At 37.1% G+C, this 24,800-nt stretch overlaps 1 protein-coding gene across 4 annotated transcripts; it reads left to right on the top strand.

Annotated features, from left to right (window-relative positions):
* The first annotated feature begins 7,558 nt into the window (after window positions 1-7,558).
* LOC113067003 (CD209 antigen-like protein C) lies at window positions 7,559-18,179 on the top strand. 4 transcript variants are annotated; one of them, XR_003279259.1, is made up of 5 exons: window positions 7,559-8,751; window positions 9,089-9,192; window positions 14,852-15,237; window positions 15,549-15,652; window positions 17,371-18,178. XR_003279259.1 is itself a non-coding variant. In XM_026239178.1 (4 exons), exons 1-4 carry the CDS (start codon window positions 10,362-10,364, stop codon window positions 17,570-17,572), a joined length of 795 nt encoding a protein of 264 aa, XP_026094963.1. In that variant the 5' UTR covers window positions 9,207-10,361; the 3' UTR covers window positions 17,573-18,179. The 4 variants fall into 4 exon arrangements, 2 of the variants coding, with proteins under 2 accessions (XP_026094963.1, XP_026094962.1); XR_003279258.1 differs by lacking the exon at window positions 7,559-8,751 and having other exon boundaries at window positions 8,835-9,192; XM_026239178.1 differs by lacking the exons at window positions 7,559-8,751; window positions 9,089-9,192 and adding an exon at window positions 9,207-10,464 and having other exon boundaries at window positions 17,371-18,179.
* Window positions 18,180-24,800: the final 6,621 nt, after the last annotated feature.

Genomic DNA, 24,800 nt, shown 5'->3' with positions numbered 1-24,800 from the left:
CTTGTCTCACTGTCACATCCACCTCACTGTCACTGCTTTCACCTGGCCATGATGAGGGGCCTGCTGCTGCAGGGTCTGAAACTGAAATATATGGCTTCAAATGGTTGCTAAAATATCCTTTATTGTCATAATACCTTTTTTAAAGTGTAGGCTAAGTACAAGTTAATTGCTGATTATTTGTCTGTTTAAAATAAATGCAGACTATAGAATCACAGGGTACACTAACCACCAAACTAGACATTCAGTCTTTACGTTTTAAAATAAGTAATTTTCAATCATTAAGATGTGGATTAAACTGATAACAATCCTGAGCGTGCGCGAGCTAATTTTCATAACAATGTGGTAAAATAGGGAGAAGGGTATTCCTGCACAACCGGAGGCTACAGTTACAGGACCGCAATTCTGTGACCGCAGCTTTAGGACCCTAGTATTTTTGTGACAGCGCCACCTACTGTACTGAATCAACACTAATTAAAGATGGACGACGTGGACAGCAACCAGACGGTGAGTATCGATATTTAATTAAGTTTTATTTTATAAAGTTTAAACGGTGCAAAGTTTACATAGTGAGAACTGCTACCTATGAATTAATAATTAATTCCCACCAAATTAAGAATTTGTGAGCTAGTTTTATTAATTACTACGACGTTAATTCGTGGCTATGATTTCATAAATTATAATTGTGTTTTAATGACGAAGTATCATAAGTGAATCTAGCCTGCACATTAATTGAACTTATCAGATGACAAGAGCATGGTTGTTGTAAGGTTTGTAAGATTTACCTGCAGCTTAATGTATTAGTGTGAATACTAGCTTAATAGTCGTTGTTTTACCATATTTAGGTATAAAATATATTTCATAATTAAACTGCACTGACTGCCTAGTTGCAGTATGTGTTAGCCTGTTGTTTTGGCATTGTTTTGCAATGATAAATGAGGCATTTGGCAATTTTAATAGTTTGTTACAATTTGGCCTAATCTGCAGGTCTATACAGTTATACATTGCTATCATGTGTTAGTTTCTGTCATGTTTTGCATGGCCAATATGAAGTGATTTTATGGATTCGATTAGGCTCATTGTAGGACAGATGATTAAAAAAGGTACTAGGGATATTTTCATGATCTCAAAATATTCTAACAACTACACTCTCACTTTTCCAAGATACATATAACAATCAAAAAGGGAAATCCCTGCCCGAATTGAAGAGATGCACCACATGCTGCAAGGACTTTCACTTTTCATATATATATATATATATATATATATATATATATATATATATATATATATATATATATATATATATATATATATTCCAGTTGAATATGTTAAACAGATGTTTCTTATTTATCTCTCTCTGTCTCTCGCTCTCTCTTTCTCTAGAGTTGAAGCCTACAGCCATTCTATCCATGCAGCGACTGATGGAAAAGGGGTTCACTTTGGTGCTGTTGTGATGTTGTCACAAAAATGACATGTATATACTGTACAGACTAAGAGTTTGGACACACCTTCTCATTCAAAGAGTTTTCTTTATTTTCATGATTATGAAAATTGTAGATTCACACTGAAGGCATCAAAACAATGAATTAACACATGTGGAATTATATATGGAATTATATACATAACAAAAAAGTATGAAAAAACTGAAAATATGTCATATTCTAGGTTCTTTAAAGTAGCCACCTTTTGCTTTGATTACTGCTTTGCACACTCTTGGCATTCTCTTGATGAGCTTCAAGAGGTAGTCACCTGAAATGGTCTTCCAACAGTCTTGAAGGAGTTCCCCGAGAGATGCTTAGCACTTGTTGGCCCTTTTGCCTTCTGTCTGCGGTCCAGCTCACCCCTAAACCATCTCGACTGGGTTCAGTTCCGGTGACTGTGGAGGCCAGGTCATCTGGAGCAGCACCCCATCACTCTCCTTCTTGCTCAAACAGCCCTTGATGCCTTCAGTGTGACTCTACAATTTTCATAGTAATGAAAATAAAGAAAACTCTTTGAATGAGAAGGTGTGTAATGTAATATGTATATATGTATATAAATAAACATTCTTGAATCATTCTTGTGTCTTGTCTTGCCTCTCAACAACTTTTAAAATATTGGCAGTAATTTAGTGACTCCATATGCTGATTCCAACTTTAACTTACCTGATAATGAGCTAATTCACCTTAAGGAAGTGAATCAATATACTGTATAATTCAAGAGACAATTCAAGACTTTTAAGGTTCTTCATTTTTTACAATTGTTTTAACATTGATATACATAAATTTTACAAAATTTATATTTCATTTATATTTTGTTTAAATTCATGTTTAAATTTAAAATTGTGACTCAAAGCACACTTAGTAATTTAACTCTGCTGCATTTTGAATCAAAAATCACATTTAAAAACATGCTACTGAGATTAATATATTGATGCTATATACAAAGTAACGTGACTGCAAACTAAACCAACAGGATTAGGGATGGGCATTCGATTAAATTTTCTTAGTCGATCGTCGGGAGAATTAACGATCGACTATCGATTAATCATTAATATTTTTATAATATAATTAATTATTTAATTTTTATAATAAAAAAATGCAATGAATACAAAAATACAGCGTGTTTTTCCTCGGTGAGACCTTTATTACAAGATCAACTTGTGGCAGACAGTTAAACTACGTTCAGGCAAACCGAACATATATCCGCGTGCATATGCAGTGCTCTAAAGCAGCGGAACCTGCAGCTGCTAGCAGGCGTTCTTAACCCTTTCGAGTCGATTAACGCATATATGCGTTTTGAGTCTGAATAAAGTGCTTCATTCTTTTTTCTGAGGAAATCCATTTCTCAAATCATCAACCACATCACATCTTTTTGGGGTGAATTATGTCTTAGTCCTCTCATCGCGAAGCAAACAGTAAAATAAAATAAAAACTTGAAGAACAGTCTCGCTGCCTTTTCTTCTGTGTGGGCGTATTCAAGCCGCGCGCTTCAGTTTGAATCTGATTAGCGCGTTCAGCGCGGGGGCGTGGTCACATTAAATATAATGAAGGAAGATATGAAAAACAGACATTGCGTTGTTTTCATATGGATTACTTTATCTCAGAATATTTGTTTAGCACTTGTTTAGTTTAAAAGTAGACATTCCAGGCTTTCTATAGATATCTCTCTCATGTCTCTTCGTTGAGTATTCACGGAGTTACGGTTCATTTTAATGAAATGTTTGTACATGACGATCAGCGGAGACAAAGACTGTAGACAGCGCACCTTGTTTGTTATCTTTATTTTATAAGTGCACAAAGGTTTTTTGTTATTATGTCTGTATCCAAAAAAAACTAGACCCTTTACAGATTCGATTGATGTATTGCTCTTATCTGTACGATTAAAACTGAGAGTGTAATTTATCAGGGGTTATCAGGAGAAAATGACTCAAAACGCATATATGCGTTATCGACTCGAAAGGGTTAAAGCCTCATGAAAATTTGCCGGGATGCATAGGTACATCATTTGAGTCGTGGCCGTGTTGTACTTAAACACGGCATCGCAATGTTTGCAGTTAACTAGTTCGCTTTTTAAATCAAAATGGTCCCACGCCACACTTCGCCGTGACATCTTCATGATTATTCTTTGAAATCAAAACGGAAGATCACAGATAACCGAGTAGGGTGTCAAATATTGCCCCATGGTGGTAAAATATTTAATTGCTGCCACACAGTGAAATTCATTTAATTGCTTGAAGACTCGCACTACGCAACGCAACCTGCATTAGATTAAAAAAATGCTTTAGATTAATCGATAACAAATTAACATGATCGAGGAAAATCTTAACGATCAATTATCGATCGTCGATTAATCATGCCCATCCCTAAACAGGATACTAGAACTGCGTTCCTGAAACTGCAGCCATCGCTATATTGGCCAGTACGGTAGGTGGCGCTGTCAGGAAAAACTAGGGTCCTAGAACTGCGGCCCAGATCTGCGGTCCTGAATCTGCAGCCTCCGGTTGTGCAGGAACATACTATTGGAGATAGGCGCTAACGATCTGTGTTTTCGCGGGTGTTAGATTTTGACAATGGAGGGAAATATACAGTGTTTTCATGTAAACTTCTGACTCTGGGGAGAACTCCTCCAAGAGTAGTTATTTATGTTAAAACAATGTCAATGCTCGATTATGCATTCGGAGCTCACCTTTCTTTTCAAAAAACTGAGTGAGCAACTGCTTGCCCTCATTTGCCTTTCTCTCTTTAATCTTCGTTTCTTTTCGTTTTTGAGCCCCTGATTTTCCTTTCTTAAGGAAAGACATGACTCTTCCCCTGTCTTCCTAGTTCATATCACGGCTAACTCCAGCTCCTGTCTTATTTTACTGTCTATGCTCCTGTCTCATTAACTGATACACCGCTGGTCCGCAGCTGAAGCACCTGAACTGCAGGTCGTACCATTTACATTGATTCGAGAGGGGTGGTGGGGCCCTGCACAGAATGAAAATGACTTTGTTATACCAAACCAGTGCCTAACTACAAGTTTAGTTTTGCACAGGAACTATAACTTTTTTATTTGTACATAGATGCTATACAAATGTTAGTGCATGTAAATGTATGTATAGAAAACTGACTTTTAAGGACCCCTCCCCTGCCTCGGGCCCTGGGTACTCGGTACCCTTTACCCCCCCAGTCCGACGCCCCTGCCCAAAAGTAACTTAAATTGGAGTTGTATAACTTTGATCATAAACAACCCTGTATTAGCCCTAACAGAGGCCTGTGTGTGAAACCTCTAAAATGGTCACTCATTTCAATTTTAATAAGGTAATACATATGTAATGCATCCTCTATAGATGTTTTTGAGTATAAAGGTAGCATTATACTAAACCCAACAAAACTAAATTCACAATATTCAGCAATTCAGAAGATGGTGGAAGAGAATACTGACATTCGATATTGCTTGACTCATTGTAATGTTGTTGGCAGCACAGTGCATATCATTTTGCTCAAACAAAATTCATCCTTGACTACTTAAAAAAGGAAAAGTTCTTTATTTTTTGTAATTTAATTCAAAAAGTAAACTTTTGTATATTCTAGTTTCATTGCACACAACCAGAAATATTTCAAGAGTTTTTTGTTTTAATTCTGTTGGTTACTACTTACAGCTTAGGAAAATAAAAAATTCAGTTTTTCAAATTTTCAGTTTTCAAATATGAATATTCCATTTTGAGGTTGATTGGTTTTATTAATTTTGAGTATAAATACTGGGTACCTCCTGGGCTAGTTCAGAACATGCAACCACAATTATGGGAAATACTACTTGACAGAATTTCAAAAGACAATCATCAACATCCTTCACAAGGAGGGGAAGCCACAGAAGGTCATTGCTGAAAGGGCTGGCTGTTCACAGAGTGCTGTAGTGAAATATATTTATAGAAAGTTGACTGGAAGGAAAAGGGGGGTAGGAAAAAGGTGCACAAGCAACAGAGATGACCACAGCATTAGGAAGTTTGTCAAGAAAAGCAGATTCAAGAACTTCGGAGAGCTTCACAAGGAGTGGACTGAAGCCAGAGTCAGCGCATCAAGGGTCATCACGCTCAGACAGCTTCAAGAAAAGGGCTACAGCTTTCACATTCCTAAAACCAAGCCACTCCTGAACCAGAAAAAAAAAAGAAAAAAAAGAAGCATTTCACCTGGGGTAAGGAGGAAAAGAACAGGACTGTTGCTCAGTGATTCACAGTTCTCTTTTCAGATGAAAGTAAATTTTGCATTTAATTGGGAAATCAAGGTCGGGAGTCTGGAGAGGCACAGAATCCAAAGTCCAGTGTGAGGTTTCTGAAGTCAGTGATGATCAGTGATGATGGTCCATTATGTTTTATTAAGTCCAAAGTCAATGCAGCCATATAACATGCCCCCCCGATTGCCTCATAGACAGTAAAAGATTGCCTGCGAGCTTCTCCTCCTGTCCATACGGTAATTTCTCGTGCGACAGAGAGTCGCAGGTTATGATGCAATGGTTAGCCTATTTTTACAAAAACTGCTTCTACAGGGCCACAATGTAAGATACAAGGTAATGGAGCCTTTTATACATTTTCATGTTTCTTTAGAAATAATTCATGGACAAATGGAGCCTTTAAACGCCTTAAAAGTTATTCGCTGTCAAAGTGACGCCAAAATGAACGGGAGTCAATGAATGCTAACAGCAGGTGGGGGTCTGCTAGCCAATGGCGGCGCCCAGGGGTGCTTCAAAAAAATATGAAACCCTGCCCCCCTGGTCTTGACGGAGTGGATCGGGATAGTATTTTCAGCATTTAACAACTTAAATTATGACCTGTTCCTCACACTAGTATTAAATTCTGCAACTGCAATGCATCGTCATTTGGACTACTGTGGTACTGCTCTTTGTCACATTTGTAATAAATAATTATGATTAAGTTACATGTGTCTATCTGTTACGTTTCTCTTATAGACTGTATACTTTATACACTCACTTTTTATTGGTTGATTTATTCTTTAGAAAAATAAATAGAAAACCAATGCAATATGTTTTTTTATTGCACAGTTACATGATGTGTGGGTTTTAAGTCTGATTTTCTATTCAGTTTAATGTACTTTATTGGCATAGTTTGTGTCTACATTAAAGCATGTCACAAAATGAATAATTGCGATCATAGTAATATACAAGTTATAATATGAAATATTAAAATTCCCGGACAGCAATATTGTGTTGGCCCAGATCTGGCCCACATCTGGTCCGCGTGAAATCCATTCAGGCCGGATCTGGGCCTATATAAGGCTCATGTGTGGCTCAGATTTCGGGATTCTGGTTTACTTAAGGCTGAGAATTAGCACCAATAATAAAACCTGTTTTGGGCCCAGATCAGGGCCAGCTAAGGCTGATTAACTGGCTGAGATTCAGGCCGGTTATGGCCCATGTGTGGCCCGAGTCTTTAATCCAGTTTTGGGCCACTTCTGGGCTGTCATTCTTTGCGGTACTTGGGCAGAGGGAAAAGTCATTGTGTGGCCCAGATCTGGGCCAGAAGACATTTGCTGTGTGGGTAGGGAAGAAAGGAGATTTAAGTCCAGACGGGCTGGTCTGAGTGTTTCAAAAACTGCTGATCTACTGGGGTTTTCATGCACAACCATCTCTAGGCTTTACAGAGAATGGTCAGAAAAAGAGAAAATATCCAATGTGTGGCAGTTGTGTGGACAAAAATGCATTGTTGATGTCAGAGGTCAGAGGAGAATGAGCAGACTGGTAAGAGATGATAGAAAGGCAACTGTAACTCAAATAACCACTTGTACTCAAATAACCATTGTACTCAAATAACCACTTGGCAGAATACTATCTCTGAACAATGCTCCTATCAGCTAAGAGCTGGAAACTGAGGCTGCAGTGCAAAGGCTCACCAAAATTTAACATAAGAAGATTGAAAAATAACGTTGTCTGGTCTGATGAGTATGGTCTTCTGCTGCAAAATTCAGATGGTAGGGTCAGAAATTGGCATAAAGAATATTAAAGCATGGATCCATCCTGTCTGTCTTGGTGTTGTAATGGTGTGGGGGGTATTTTCTTGGTAACACTTTGGGCTCCTTAGTACCAATTGAGCATTGTTTAAATGCCACGGCCTACCCGAGTGTCGTAGCTGACCATGTCCATCAATTTATGACTACAGTGTACCCATCTTCTGATGGCTACTTCCAGCAGGATAATGCACCATGTTACAAAGTTCAAATCATCTCAGACTGATTTCTTGTACATGAAAATTAGTTCACTTTACTCAAATGGCCTCCACAGTCAACAAATCTCAATCCAAAAGAGCAACTGTGGGATTTGGAGGAATGAGAGATTCACATAATGATGTTTGATACTATCATGTCAATATGGACCAAAATCTCAGAGGAATGTTTCCAACACATTGTTAAATCTATTAATTTATTTAGTCATCAGGTGTTGAGATGAAGATAATTTCTACAGTAGGATTTACAAAACATCTGGCATTACAAGTGCTTAAAAGAAATAAAGAAAGAAGGCTATGAACAGGAGAAAAGTATAAAGGGTTGGTATCATGTGAGCCCATGCATGGTGATGTAGGAGCAGGCATAAACACTTCCTCTAAGATTGCTCTAAGAATGAACGTCACTCATTTGTGTCAGGAAGTTTGGCTTCCCTCATGTGATCAAGTGTTGATATGAAAGTAACACAGATTTGAGCATTCAAGTTCATTCGAGTTCATGACCTCTGCTTCAAGAAAAAAGGCTCTTCGACTTATAGCATTAGTGCCTTTGTGCTCAGAGAATGAAGGATCAGTATAATGTTGTTAAAAAGGACCCTTGTAATCCTGAAGACCTTGATTATCTGCTTGAGCCCGTGCTTGACCTTCTGGATCTAAATCACATTAACATAAGGAAACACAAAACTAGCCCAAACTAACTGCATTTCTAAGGTGGTTTCCCTTGTAAAAATCGCATCCCAGGCACTTAATTTCACATTATTGTGTTCGAACATGAAAAGAAACCCCTGGTAACAGTGATGAAGTAGCCAAATTCCACAAGACAACCACAGATTTGACAACACTGTAGACAGTTGGAGACCAGATTCAATGATCTCACTGCTGAGAAAAGCCAGTTACAGAGCAACCCCAACTCTTCAAATTAGAAGAAACTGGACTTCGGCTGGAGACCAGAGTCAATAATCTTACGAAAGGCCAGTTGGAGACCAGATTCAATGAGAAAAGACAGTTACAGAGCAACTTCAAATCTTTAAGTCAGAAGAATCTTGTTGAAATCAATAGTAAGTAAATATTTATTTATTTATTTATTTAATAATATTTAAATATGTGCACATGGGGTTATTTAGGCCTCTCAATTTTACTGGTTCACCCATTCAGACTGAACATAGAACATAGACTGTGTTTTAAATACTGAAATCAGCAACTCAATAAAATTCCCCCATTGCGTAATTTTGGCCAGTATTTTACTTTCCCATCACATTCACACAATACTTTTATTTTCAAATTTTCTTTATTTTCCTATTATTTTATCATAGACAGTACTGTCTTTGTGTGTGTTTGTGTGAAAGGAGAGAAAGTGAAAGAATCACACTGATTCCTCTATTTATTCTCACACAGAGGTTCATATCTTCATCCATCAAGGACAGGGTGTGGATTGGTTTGTCTGACAGAGAGCAGGAGGGCAACACGAAATGGGTGGATAATTCACCACTGAAACAATGGTGAGAGCTAAAACACTTTATTTGTTGTTTTTTTATTATTATTATTATTTTAAAAACATGAGAAGTGAGACTATTACAGCTGAAGACGCACCTGTTCTGTAACCAAATTGAACTGCAAACACAATTGAGGACACTTCTAATGAAAATGCTGCTGTAAAAATGTCCCTTCTGTATTTTTAACATACTCCTGAAACTTGTCATTGCGGTGACAAGAATTGTTGGCACTTACATAATATTAAATTTCGTTTCTATTTTTTAGCTGCTAAAGAATAAATGTAAATGCAATTATCCCTATTGTTTGGATGCTGACTAAATCTTTTCTATCAAAATATGTTTTAATCTAAATAAGGAGTCCTAATAACGTAAACATTAACAGAATCTGACACGTGTTGTTCAGGTTTTGGGTTGATGGTGAGCCAAATGATGATAATGGAATTGAGGCCAGCAAAATCTGTCTTGAGCAACTGGAATGATCTGCTATGCTCACTGAATAGAAAAGGGGTCTGTGAAAGTTCCACCCCTAAATTATTGATATTTCATAATGTATTCACTTTTATGTTATATTTTATGCAATCAATTGCTATTGTAATTGCATAATTTGAATTCCATCCTACAGTATGTCACTGACAGCTGATTGCGTCATATAAATCTCCATCACGATATTCATTTTGTTATATTATTGTCTGTAATGTTAAAAAAAAATTGGATTTTCAGATTAGATTTGTTAAAAGGTATATCTAAACTAATCACTAATAAACTAACAATTTTTACATTTATGTCAGCTATTATATGTATTCATAAAGTAAATAAATGGCAGAGCACTGACCTCTACATATGAGTAAATGCCTGTGTAAATATCCTGTTGCCACCCGCTTGTGTGTAAACTGAAACATGAAGGCATCTTTTAAAGATATTTTTTCCTGCCATCATCCTCTCTGTCACAGCTTAAAACATAATTCATTCCCTTCCAGCTTATTGCCATCAATACAAAGGTCCAGTGAGGCCTGTTTAAGGGTTTGAGTCTGTATGCAGAGAATTTCAAAGTACTCTGCATCTAAACTTATGAAGCCACTTCCTGTTGAGGGTTAGTCCTATTTAAAAGACAAGAGAAACCATTCCTATCATTCAGCCACAACTCCTCTTTGAACACATGCTTTCAGACATAAGAGATGACAATGGAATTAGAAGACCTTTATGAAAATATTGAAAATGTAGATATGAAGGACACATGTGCACCTCACTGCCAGGATGAAGGAAAAGCTCGAAAGCAAAGTAAGCAGAAAGTTTAAGCATTTGAAGCAGAAATGGAAGTAAGGAATGATAAATATAATAGTATTTCAATCTAATCTAAATATTATTTCAATCTTCTTTTTAAAAAACAGTCAGTAAGAGTTTCTGCTTTTTATGAAATTGAATTATTTTAACTTTTCAGCATATGTTCTTGTTTGCCTATACACTGTAAAAAATTGCATATTCTACCAGTAACAACTGATTTTGCATTAAAACAGTAAAATCCCGTAGAAAACAATACATTCTGTTTACGAGAAAGTAGATAGTCCTATCTGCTAGGGGTGTAACGGTTCACAAAATTCATGGTTCGGTTCGATACAATTCACTGGTGTCACGGTTCGGTTCGGTACAGTTCGGTACGTTTTAGATACAGCAAAAAGAAAAAATTGGCAGATAAATTTCCTTGATTTTCAATTTTTTTTTAATGTATTAAAACTAACAAAGTATGTTTTTTTTTTTTTTTTTTTTTACATTGAACAATAATGGAGCTATTCTTTACCCATCTCCTATGGTGTTTTCTTAGCAGCATACTGTATAAAACAAAAACAGCTCCTTATAAAAAATTTTTTTTATGTTATATTGTTTTAGTAGTTATGAACAAATACAAAGATGTAACTTTTTATATGGAACTCTTTAACTCTTTATATTGAGTGTGTTTTTACTCAACTGGTTCTCTATAGGGATTATGTTTTTTGGAACAAAGCAGGAATTAAGGTCTGGCTGAAATGGGCTCGTGAAGGAATATTTTAACGGGGCTTAATTACATTAAGCATGTTCTTAAAACCTGCATTTTCCAATACAGAGTAAGGCGTTCACTCACTCAGTACGCGCTGAAGGCTCGTTGCAAAATGGCTAAAGGGTCTTTCAGACAGGAGGCGATACGCGCGGCGCTGGATCCTGGGCTCAGCGTTGCCCTTCAGATACAAGGCGAGTTGCGCTGCACTATGCCAAGAGCAAAGTAGGTGGAGTTTTCAAAACTGCCCGTGCATTCGTTCTATTTATAACAGTTCTTCTATCTAATAACGTGCAGGCCTGTTAATTGTATCGTAGCCTACTGCTCAGGAAATTCCGACACTGTACAGTACTAGTCCATTTTGATTTCCGTGCCTGTTTGGATGCCCCGATCGATTGGTAAAGTGCACCAAAACACCAGACCTGTTGGTTATTGGAGGATCTTCTATTTGTGGTCTGTTAAACGCATTGGCTATTTTGCAACGAGCCTTCAGCGCGTGCTGAGTGAGCGAGCGCTGGACTGAGTAGCCTAACATAAACATATAAGTTGGTGTTTTTTTTCTTCTTCGGGGGTGTCAGGGGCGTTGCCTGTTAAGTCGTTTGGGTTATTGGGCTACCTTTTTGAACGCATATCATTAGGCTATATTTCACAATTTTTTATTTATTTTCAAAATATAATTAATTAGTCCAACGAACCGTTCGGTACATAATGCGTACCGCGTACCGAACCGAAAGCCTTGTACCGAACGGTTCAATATGAATACGCGTATCGTTACACCCCTATCTGTAGTAATGTAAAGTCACAGTGCTCATAGTCAACACTGAGAAGCAGTACTTCAAATCTGAACAAGTTCTGATCTTATTACGGACTAATCTTTAATAAGAGTTTTTATTATTATTATTATTATTATTATTATTATTATTATTATTATAGCTGTGGTACTACAAGTTGAAAAAAACTACTGTTTGTTTTTTTATGTGCTTGACAATATTCCATAACTGCCTGTTCATTATTTCACTTTAATGTATTAGAACATTATTACATAAGATTCAATGGACAAAATTAGAAAACATAATTTTTTAAAGATGATTATGTCATTATTTGCCTTTGACCTTTTTTGCCACAACAAAAGTTAATGTTATATGATTAAGGTTCAAGAGCGCAACTAAAGCAAACACTTATCTCGATCATCGTTGTGCCAAAACAACACATATTGCGATATTAAATTAATATATTAAATCGGTATATTCTCAGACACCCATTTTGTGACCATTATTGCGCCGATTCTATTAAATCTGGACATTCTATGCTTAACGTGGCTTAAGCAATTAAACCAGTGTTTTTAAAAGACCAAACTCAGTAAACACATGAATGATAAAGAATTCTATTCACAGACAAGCAGATGAGTCCAGAATAAGAATGCAATGCGTTTAATTACGTGTTAAGTGTTTTCCTCCCATCTATAGAAAACCATTAGCCTAAAATGAATATGCTTAACTTGGCGTAATGCATTAAAATGTGTTTTAAAAAAGACCAAACTCAGTAAACATTTTTAATAAAGCACTCTATTTACAGACTAGCAGGTTGTGGGAGGAAAATTCTTAACGCGTAATTAAACGTGTTGTGTTCGTATTCTGGGCTCATATCTGCTTTTCTGTGAATATAATGCTTTATTATTAATTATTTGTTTAGTAGGTTTGATCTTTAAAAACACAATTTTAATGCATAAATCCACATATTTTCATGTTAATTGAATTGAGATATTATCTTGTGATTCAATAACTCCGACATAGTGAGTCAAGTTAACAATAAGCAACTGCATTATAGTAAAGGCTTTGTAAAGCTGCACAGCGTTTTTAGCTTTTTAAACAACATACACCAACTACGCACACATTTCCTATCATGTATTTCTATGAAAGACGATCAAACCAATCAGAGTAGGCATGGGGCGTGGCTACACGTGCAGCCCCGCCTCGATCTGCAGGCTGCAGGGGTGTACTTGGGTGAAGGTTCACAGAAAAAACATTATGCAAAGTCACAAACTGAAAATGAGGGTAAATATTTAACTGTTAGTTGAATGCAGTTTCGTGGTTCACCATTGTGCTGGAGAGTAGAGCCTATGCTTCAGTAGCCCCTTTCACACTGCACGTAGGACCCGCAATACTCCCGTAACATTGCCTGGTCGCCTTCTGTGTGAAAGCAACCACGTCCCGGAATTGATTACCGAATCGAACCCGGGTCGGGGACATAGTAACATTGCGGTAATCGATCCGGAACGAGCGCTGTGTGAACAAAAGCCAGATCTAATTCGGTATCGAAGTGATGACGCGCGTTATCGCGCGACTCTTTTACCGGCTGTTTTGAAGGAAGATCAACATTCGCGACGAAAACATATGTGCAAACTGTAATGAAGCAGAGATCAGTTAGTTCCTCACTTTCCGCGCTGACGCCGAAATCGTTTGCTTGCTTCAGTGAAAGTATAGCGTGCCTAGCGTTGTCGACTCTTACATTACACGTCACGCGCAGATGTCACGTGTCGTTACGGGATCTTCAAGAGTTGTGTGTGAAAGCACGCACATATACCGGGTCATCACTGGCAGTGTGAAAGTGCCAAATCTAGCGACCAGGGAACAATGAACGCTTTACCCCTGTATTTGCCGGAATGGCAGTGTGAAAGGGGCTTATTATGATGAACCACAAACACTGATGCTCTTCTGCTTTATTTAAAGACAGTATTGAAACAGTGATGATCTCTGTGTTAAATACTTCATCATATAACAGTGAAATACAGTAATTTCAGTTAAAGTCATGTTTTTGTTCTTGGTATCTTACTATTAAACATTCAATGTTTGTAGTTTTATAGTAAGAAATATTCTTTGTCAGTGGACTAAAATTAAATAAGTTCACAGTGCTATCAGTGTATGATTTTGAAACATGAAGAGTTGTAAATTAACTACAGGCAGCCCTGGTGGTGCCAGTAGATTAATGATATTTAACAGCACAATTTTTACATTGTGCATTTCACATACAGGAATCAACTGTAATTTGCTTTGCTGTATTATACTTTAATCTATTTTACAGCAATTAGCATGGTTTTTAAAGGTTTCATTGGCAACTTTTTTGCGAGTAAAATCCTGTAAATTCTACAGAATATTTTACAGTGCACTTTTGTTGAAATGTCGCTGTCACTATCGAAAAATATACATTTGATTGGAATTGTATATTATTTCACGAGTTCACCCTTACATCTAATCTGAAGGGGAATAGTAGGCATATTTTGGCGTGCTGTCCGGGGGGAGGGGTCCGGGCCCGGAGCATAGCCCGAACCCAAATAACTCCCCCTATCCCTAATTTGGGATAAATATATTAGAAGTGAGGAGTTGGGGTGGAGGAGGGATGCCGAAAAAACTGTCGTGGGACATGAGGTAGGAAGGCTGGATATATATACGCTTGTGTGCTATTTAAGATGATTAGCTAAACGAGATGCACCTGTGCCAAATTGAATGATTATCTGATCGTGCTTCTCCCGAACTTTGTTAATAAAACCACATGCAAAGACAGAGGTGGATTTGAGCCTTTATATATGCAGTGAATTGTCATTATTTGATATTTGTGTGTTTTCTTTCTGTTTGTCAGGAGGAAGTAGATGTTTGGTGTTGATCACAGTGTGTCTCGGGCTCATTTGTGTTCTTCTGCTGGTCTTCATCATACTGCTGCACATCACCATCACAGCAGAGAGAGACCTGAAAAAGATTTACAAGAACACAGTTGAAGAGTTCAATCAAACCATCAACAGCTTACAAGACAATTACACTGATTTAACACAGCAGAACCTGGCACTGGAGACCAAAGTCAAAAATCTCAATGCCGAGAAAAAACAGTTAGAGAGAGATTATGACTCTTTGAATAAGACGTGCACGTTTAGTTTTTTCATGTCCACTGAGTTGAGCTGGTCTGAGAGCAAACAATACTGCAGGGATCATGGAGCTGATCTGGCCATTATCAACACTGAATTGAAGCAGGTGAGATAAGTGGCAAATATAACTAGTTCAAGGCAATTCTGTTGTGAATTAACATATATTTCAACACAAATACAAACAAGTAATAGAAAAAAAACTCACCAATGTCTCGTATTTAATCTTTATAACACTCCTTGAAAGTCGGTGGTCACAATCACACACACACACACACACACACACACACACACACACACATATTTTATGTATATTTCATTTGTTCTTATCCATCACATCTAAACTAGTTTTAATTGACTGACAGATTGTAAAGTAGAAGATATAATTGAGATTCTCACTCTTTTGTTTTATTCACACAGAGGTTCATATCTTCTTTAGTCAAAGAGATTGTGTGGATTGGTTTGTCTGACATACAGCAGGAGGGCATCATGAAATGGGTGGATAATTCAACATTGAATCAAGGGTAAGTGATAAGAGCTTTTCACACTTCAAATAGGGTCATTCTAAACCCACGTTTTACACTGCCCGTAATTTACCCTTTGCTTATTAATTAATTTTGTGATGACATTTCACACTGTACATTCTTAAACCCCGGGTTAACGCTCTTATTTTATATTTGTCAATGGCATGCGATCTGTTAAAGGCTCTAGCATTGTGCATCTTCATAATAGCCTATATTGCCACTGTATTATTATGAAGATTTAACTGCAGTCTTTTCGGATTAGAAGTGTAAGAATAAGACTCTTTAAGGGGTCATATTTTGCTAAAAATGGCCGAATGCCTCAAGCATGCGACGGAAATGTTATGCCCCTTAACATATTATGCCCCTGTCCCAAATGGCACAATCCGTACTTGTGGACTTCCTCACTTTCTCCACACTTTGTTGACGTCATGACCTGTAGGGCCCTTGGCACGAGTCAACAAAGGATGCATTGAGAGGTATTTTTGGGACAGACTCGACCGTTACGCAGGAAATAACGGTCTGATTGCTTTTGCTTATGCCACCTGGGCATTAGACAATATATACATGCTTATTTAAATAATGTATACAGTTGTAATAATACAATGTTCCACTTGAACTAACAATTTTAACACATAATAAACATGCGTGAGTTTCAGATGAATATACAGGTGTAAATATAAATACTAGGTTTACATATGACTCAGTAAAGCGCTGACATTCGTTTCTTTTTATTTAATGAAATGTGCTATTACTATGAGATATCAACCACTGGTCGATGACAATATTGTTTGTATGAACTGTAGGTAACAACTGGTAAAATGTACACCTAGGTCATAAAAACAGTAATGATACCTACACTTAAATATTTTCTTCTCAGCCATGTCATCAACTGCTCTTGAGCGAAATCTCCTTCCATCCATTGTCTGATTGTCATTTCGCAAGGATTCCTGGATAGTTAAAGTGTTTGGAACCTGCATCTATGCGGGCTCCACTTCAAGGGTACAAAGGGGGCGCTGCTGAGCACACTTCAGAGCGTTAAAATGCTGAGTGGGACAGCCTACGGACTCGTAGACTCTGCGAGCACGCACAATTTAAGTCTACGAGACCGAAAGTCCACATGAAGTGCGCCATTTGGGATAGGACCTATGCCATCTCCCATTACAAATGAGCCATTTGTTGCATCCAGGGGGATCTGAGAGACAACAAACAACAAGCGCTACTCTACTGCTCAAAACGCACATTTGAATCATCATTGGCAAATTATGTAAATATAAAATATGTAGGCCCAGACTGTCCTTGCAAAGTTTGAACTGCCCATGGACAAACAGCAGGTTCCACCTTCTTTCTTTGCATGAAAATCTGGTTGGCGTTATGCAAATCTTCTCACATATTGATGTAGACATGTGGGGCGTGTTAGAACAAGCCGTTTTAAGGGGGTGTGGATGAGCCTTAACTTTTCTCTTAATCTCTTTGGATATGAGACTTTAGTCTTTGCAACTTTACAGATCTTCTTTATGCACCAAGGGCTTGTAAAACTGCAAAGAGGAAGGAAAAATTTTAATCGCATCTTATGACCCCTTTAACACAAATTCACGTATTTTGTGTCACTATTTTTTCCCTCAAACAGATTTTAATTGAGAACGTATATTTGCCCAGAGTGAGTGAGTGAGTGAATACTGTATCTGCTCAGGAACTGAAACTGCTTGTATGTAATTCAGGTTTTGGGAGAGCAACGAGCCGAATGACGCTGGTGGAAATGAAGACTGCATTGAACTGAATCCTTCAAAACCTCTCCTGAACAACTGGAATGATGTCCCATGCACAAATAAAAGAAAATGGATCTGTGAGAATTATTGTGACAGGCTTAGCAATTTGGATGTTTCCCAGCAAACAGTTTTGCATTTAAAAGTCATCTTTTAGCCGTCTAAACACAAAGTTTCAAAATGACCAGTAAAGGAATTATTTTTTACATTTCTGAGTATTGACACCACAATACTCTTCAGGCACTGGCTTTGAGGTTTCTTCCTTCAGTTCTGCACAACTTTGACACCTGAAAAATACATGCCATAGTCAGGCGGGTAGTAGTATATGTGTCTTGTGTACAAGTGTTTACAAACCTATAAACATTGATGCCCACTGACCTGCAAGTTTTCTATCACTAACCCTTTAAACCTCTTTATTCCAGCAGTTTAAGTTTTTCCCTGTAGTGCCCCCCACTATCTGTCTCTGCCTCCAAAATTGTCTGCCACAACTGACTTCATGACAGCACAGTGATAGCTGATGTAACCAAGTAGCTCAGTACACACATTAACCTCAAATGTACATGGATTAATACATTCACCCTTACCTTTTTATCACATTATGTTTTCTGTTTAGATTTTATGCTGATTTTAATGCTGCATTGCACATCTGAGCTATTTGCATAATTGATCATTTTATATTGCCATTTGAATTAATTTTTATTCTTAAGCTTTACGATCCATTTTCTTAATAAATCTTATTGCACTGGTAAAATGACAAAGGTATTCTATTCAATTAGCTCATGCAAACTTCTGGCAGCAGATGTTACAACGTGTTCAGCAGTTCCTGTGGAAGCGCATTATACCCAGATTCATCTGAACAGACACAGACAGACAAAAAGACACACACACACACACACACACACACACACACACACAGACTGACAGACAGACAGACAGACAGACAGATAGATAGATAGATAGTCATGTCTTACTGTTGATCATACTGACGTCATTGGCTCCGTCTCCGATGGCGAGAGTGACGGCTCTCTTGTGTCTCTTTATGAGCTCGACCACCAGAGCTTTCTGCAGTGGAGTGACCCGACAGCAGATGACTGTCTTACACAGACACGCCACGTCCACCAGGATCTGCTCCAGGTCTGCCTCCAGGGCATGAGCCTTCAAATAACAACACAATGCCATTTATACACTCTATTCTTTCAAATAAGTTCATTTGTCCAACTTTGAATTGAACTGGCCTCAAAGACACTTAAAGATAATTCTGAACTGAATGTTTTGCTTAAATAGAATGGCCATCATTTTAAATGACTTCGATGCCAGACTTCGACCGACAATGCTACAGCTCCGATATCGAAGAAACACCAAGCCAACAACACTCTGTGGACTCACTCGAGACACTTCAGACATGCTGACAGCGCATATTTCAACCGCTTACAGATCGACTATTCTCCAAACACTGAGATGCCTTTCCCAGTTCTCCAGATGGACTTTCTCACAAGGATCACACAAAACCAAATTATTCTCGCCAAATAGTTTCTTTCTTCTGGTTTAATGCCCCTTTATTCAAAATTTTAACAAAACACCTAAAGCTCTTGTCCTTCAGCTAAACTCAGATCCATATCTTTTAGACCTTCTGTATCTAGCAGTATGCTAGACACATCTCTCATATCAGGAGAAATTGCCATTTTGGGAAAATGATCTTTTATATCTGGAATCAAACTTCCATCAGCAAAGTTTTGTAACATAATTCATTCTTCCTCTGTTAATCTTTTTTTCCAGAGTTTTAAAATAAATTAAGTTTGGCGGGAGGACCTCTGACCTAAAATGGCGGCCACATCAATTAAGTTAACTTTACCATACCAGATTCACAAAGTCTTAATGATAGACCTGGCAAACACTCATTTGACAGGTCAAAGTGAAATCCTTTAACCAAAGGCTCCTCAAGTAACCAAAACAATGACTCCAAAAACAAACCCTAATAAGACTGAAAAGTCCCCACATTTTAAATATTCCATGATAAAAAGAAGGAATTCCTTTTAAATTCAGTTGTTTGTGATCCGTTAATACCGGAGTACTGTCAAGTCCAAGTCCAGCAATCCTCTGTAATATGTTTTGAGCCACTTTCCTCCAAACTAGATCTTCAGGCCCAGTTAGCAGTCTCTGGATAAACTGCAGGCGAAAAGTTGCAAGTCTCCTGAACAGATGCACCAGACCTTGACCTCCTTCTTCCACAGGCAAGAAAAGTATGCTTTGAGGGACCCAGTGAAGCCGATCTCAAAAAAAGTCTACCAGCATTGCTTGTAATCTTGAAAGCAGACTGGAAGGAGGGTCTACACATACCAACCTGTGCCACAATGTTGAAGCAGCCAAGTTGTTAATTATTAAAACATGTCCTCTAAAAGAAAAAGTGGTGGATGAATCCACTTCCATTTTTTTAACCTACCCTCTATTTTTTCGACCACCCCAAACCAGTTCTTTCCTTGTGTGACAGCATCTCCAATAAACACTAGATATTTAAGACCTTTTTTCCAAGTTAACCCACCAGGTATTAAAGGTGTCCCCTTCTCCCATTTTCCAACAATTAAGGCATCACTCTTACTCCAAGTTATTTTATCAGCAGATACATTTCCAAACTCTTGAATTATTTTTACCAGAGTATTTATATAATTCTGCCCATTGACCATTATCATTACGTCATCAGCGTAAGCTGATATCTGGTGTTGCAGATTAACATTAGTAATAGTAACAGCAAGCCTTCTATATTAGACCGTAATTTGTTTAATAATGGTTCAATTGTTAAGGAGTACAGCATTCCAGAGAGTGCACAACCTTGTTTAATACCCCTGTTAACACTAAAAGTGGCGGACAAACCACCATTGATTTTTAGCATACTTTAAATTGTCTCTATATAATACTTTAGTTGCTCCAATAAAACCTGGACCAAAACCAAAAACATCAAGGGTGTTCCAAAGATATTGGTGCTCAACCCTATCAAAAGCTTTTTCTTGATCAATGGAGATTAGCCCTAAATTAATGCCCAAAAGGCCAGCAACCTCCATTACATCTTGAACAAGAAATATGTTATCAGAAATAGACCTACCAAGCACACAATGTGTCTAGTCAGGATGTATAATGTCCCCCATTACTTCTCTTAATCTATTTGCCAGAGTTTTAGAAAAAGAATTCAGATCGGAGCACAACAGGCTCACTGGTCTCCAGTGACCTAACCAATGCACCTTTTGCTTTCACGTCTAGCAGGTTTGCAAGAACCATCCTTTTGAAATTAAGAACATCAACACTAAAAAAAAAAGAGATAACATCAACATCACAACAGAATCAACAAACATTTTACAATCAGGAAAAGAGTCTGTAATCTGCACATTTTTCATATTTTTTAATCTTTGCAAATAAGATTTGAGAATAGTCACTACAAGTATTCCTTCTGCTCTTATTGAACAGTGTTTCAATATCAGAGTCTTCAACAGGACTACTTTCAACATTATCACAATCATCAACTTGTGTTTCAGACCATTGTTTTGACTTTTCATTCCTCTTTGCTTTATTCCTTTTTCTCTTAACAGGAGGTGTCTTAAACAGTGCATCATCACTCACATAATCTGTATTAATTTATTCTTCAGTCACCCGTTTAGCTGATTTGACAGCATCGATCACCGTTTCCTCCTTCTAAGATACTACGCGTTTAAGTAAAGAGGATTTACAGCCTAGCGGAACTTTCCTCATTTGTGAAACAATTTTTCCATGTCTCAGCTATCATCAGCTTGTGTGTGAGTGCTGCTTATATGTGTGTGTAAATGAGGTGCAGGTGTCGCAAGGTGATAGTGATGCAGTGAGTGATGGGAGTATTTGCGGGTGTGGTGCAACAGTAACAGAGAATTGTTCGTGTCCAAGTGATATGGTGACATCTGGTGGATGATGGGTGGAAAGGTCCTGGGTGGAGTGCCCTCTACTGAAGTTCATGGGCACTCCAGCTAATGATAGTGACAACTAGACTGCTGAATTTTCAGGGTCCTACTGCTGGCTGTTTGTGTTACACAAATGCATACGACTATTCACACAGACTTATTCTTTTAAATAAAACACAAAACAATGCACCATATGTGTGTGTATATATATATATATATATATATATATATATATATATATATATATATATATATATATATATATATATATATATATACACAGTGGGGCTCGAAAGTTTGGGCACCCCTTGCAGAATCTGTGAAAATATGAGTAATTTTCAAAAAATAAGAGAGATCATACTAAATGCATGTTATTTTTTATTTAGTACTGTCCTGAGTAAGATATTGTGCATAAAAGATATTAACATTTAGTCCACAAGACAAAAAAAATGCTGAAATTATTAAAATAACCCCCTCAAAAGTTTGGGAACCCTTGGTTCTTAGTACGGTGTTCTGTTACCTGATGATCCTCGACTGTCCTTCTGTTTTGTGATGGCTGTGCATGAGTCCCTTGTTTGTTCTGAACAGTTAAACTGAGCAGCGTTCTTCAGAAAAATCTTTAAAGTCCTGCAGATTCTTCAGTTTTCCAGCATCTTTGCATATTTGAACCCTTTCCAGCAGTGACTTTATGATTTTGAGATACACCTTATCACACTGAGGACATTTGAGGGACTCGAACACAACTATTTAAAAAGATTCAAACATTCACTGATGCTCCAGAAGGAAACAAGATGCATTAAGAGCTGGGGGTGAAAACTTTTGAACACAATGAAGATGGCCAAATTTGTCTTATTTTGTTGAAATATATATTTCTTCCATTTAGTTCTGCCCTTCGTAAGCAACAGAAGATACTTTTATGTTTCCCGGTACACAAATTAAGTACAATTTACCTTGATCTTCAAATTCTGAAAGTTTTCACCCCCAGCTCTTAATGCATCTTGTTTCCTTCTGGAGCATCAGTGAATGTTTGAATCTTTTTAAATAGTTGTGTTTGAGTCCCTCAAATGTCCTCAGTGTGATAAGGTGTATCTCAAAATCAAAAAGTCACTGCTGGAAAGGGTTCAAATATGCATAGATGATGGAAAACTGAAGAATCTGCAGGACCTTAAAGATTTTTCTGAAGAACGCTGCTCAGTTTAACTGTTCAGAACAAACAAGGGACTCGTGCACAACCATCACAAAACAGAAGGACAGTCGAGGATCATCAGGTGACCACACACAGTACTAAGAACCAAGGGTTCCCAAACTTTTGAGGGGGTTATTTTAATAATTTCAGCATTTTTTTTGTCTTGTGGACTAAATGTTAATATCTTTTATGCACAATATCTTACTCAGGACAGTACTAAATAAAAAATAACATGCATTTAGTATGATCTCCCTTATTTTTTGAAAATTACTCATATTTTCACAGATTCTGCAAGGGGTGCCCAAACTTTCGAGCCCCACTGTATATATATATATATATATATATATATATATATATATATATATATATATATATATATATATATATATTTACAGTACAGACCAAAAGTTTGGACACACCTTCTCATTGAAAGAGTTTTCTTTATTTTCATGACTATGAAAATCGTAGAGTCACACTGAAGGCTATTTGAGCAAGAAGGAGAGTGATGGGGTGCTGCGCCAGATGACCTGGCCTCCACAGTCACCGGACCTGAACCCAATCGAGATGGTTTAGGGGTGAGCTGGACCGCAGAAAGAAGTCAAAAGGGCCAACAAGTGCTAAGCATCTCTCGGGGAACTCCTTCAAGACTGTTGGAAGACCATTTCAGGTGACTACCTCTTGAAGCTCATCAAGAGAATGCCAAGAGTGTGCAAAGCAGTAATCAAAGCAAAAGGTGGCTACTTTGAAGAACCTAGAATATGACATATTTTCAGTTGTTTCACACTTTTTTGTTATGTATATAATTCCATATATAATTCCACATGTGTTAATTCATAGTTTTGATGCCTTCAGTGTGAATCTACAATTTTCATAATCATGAAAATAAAGAAAACTCTTTGAATGAGAAGGTGTGTCCAAACTTTTGGTCTGTACTGTATATATATTTGCATTCACAGAAATCTTATACAAAAACTACAGAAGTCTTTTACAAAAAGTGGGTAAATTTTAAATGATCTTAAACATTTCTTTTTTACTTCATTTACAGACCTTGCTATTTTCACTCCATTCAAACTAAAGTTGATGTTGTCCTGTAGTTTTCTCATTTTTATCAAATCTGATCAAATATTCTTGCACACCAACCAAATATTCAAATACCAACCAAAATGCATTTATGTTGTGCAAACTTTGTAGCTAGATAGATCTAACTGTTTAAGGTTTAGGACTATTGTCTACTGTGTACAGCAGGTGTGGACACACAAAATAAAATATCAGAAATAAACCAAATAATGAGACTGGAATTGGTCTGGCATAAGTATCATCACAATGCTGAATTTATTGGTTGAAATGTCTAATAAAGTGTGCCTTGCCTAAAACCTCTTGTCATGTTCATACAGTGTGAAGAAGAATGATTTCCCTGATCAAATCTGTTGAGGTGGTAACACATTATAATAACAATCAGTCAAGTAGACACAGATAATAAATTACAATACCGCAATAATTTGTAAGCACAATCACTTTTATGCCAGTTGCTTAAATATTGTGATGTAAGATGTTAAATTAACTAAAATAACTCACGGCTCAAAATATGTACATTAATAACACAAAGGGCATGACGTCACATCCGGGAGATTATAAGGCTACACAAATAAGCATTATATGAACTTATATTAAAACAGAACATTTCTAAATAACATTAATAACAATTACTTAAATTGAGAGCCAGTTGTAAATTAAGCATGATTAATGTTGGTTAAATTACTCAAATTTCTACATTACTTCTCAGAAACTGTGGAACTCATTAGATCCTGGTAAAAGTATTTACATAACTAATTACTTTTTAATATTCTTCAGACTAGTTGGCAGACAGCAAATTCATTGATTTCCAGTTATTTTTAAATTATTGAACTATTTATCTTCCATTGTTCATATATTTAATTACAGGGGCTTGAAACAAATACAGAGATTACAGATTTTATTTATGAATTTATGTTTTCGTTTTGTTTTCAGATTTGAATCCAGTAGCTATTCCTCGTTTTGGCCACCAGAGGGACACAATCAGCCATTCAGAAAGATTTAGAGGACAATAACTCTTAAGATGTAGCCTAGGCCTGAGTGAAAATTGCTTCGATTCATGTACAGATAATAAAATAAAAGACAGAAATACATAGATGGCCTCTTAATATTTAAAAAGAGAGTAGTCATAATTTATTTAATTATTAATTTTTTTAAGTGCGGTTTTGACTTTAATTTTAATATCTCCTGCTGATTTCTGTCATTAT

Source organism: Carassius auratus, chromosome 50, assembly GCF_003368295.1.
Source record: "Carassius auratus strain Wakin chromosome 50, ASM336829v1, whole genome shotgun sequence".
NCBI lineage: Eukaryota > Metazoa > Chordata > Actinopteri > Cypriniformes > Cyprinidae > Carassius > Carassius auratus.
Note: the sequence above shows the minus strand (reverse complement) of the source record. Positions and strands in the feature narration are given on the sequence as shown.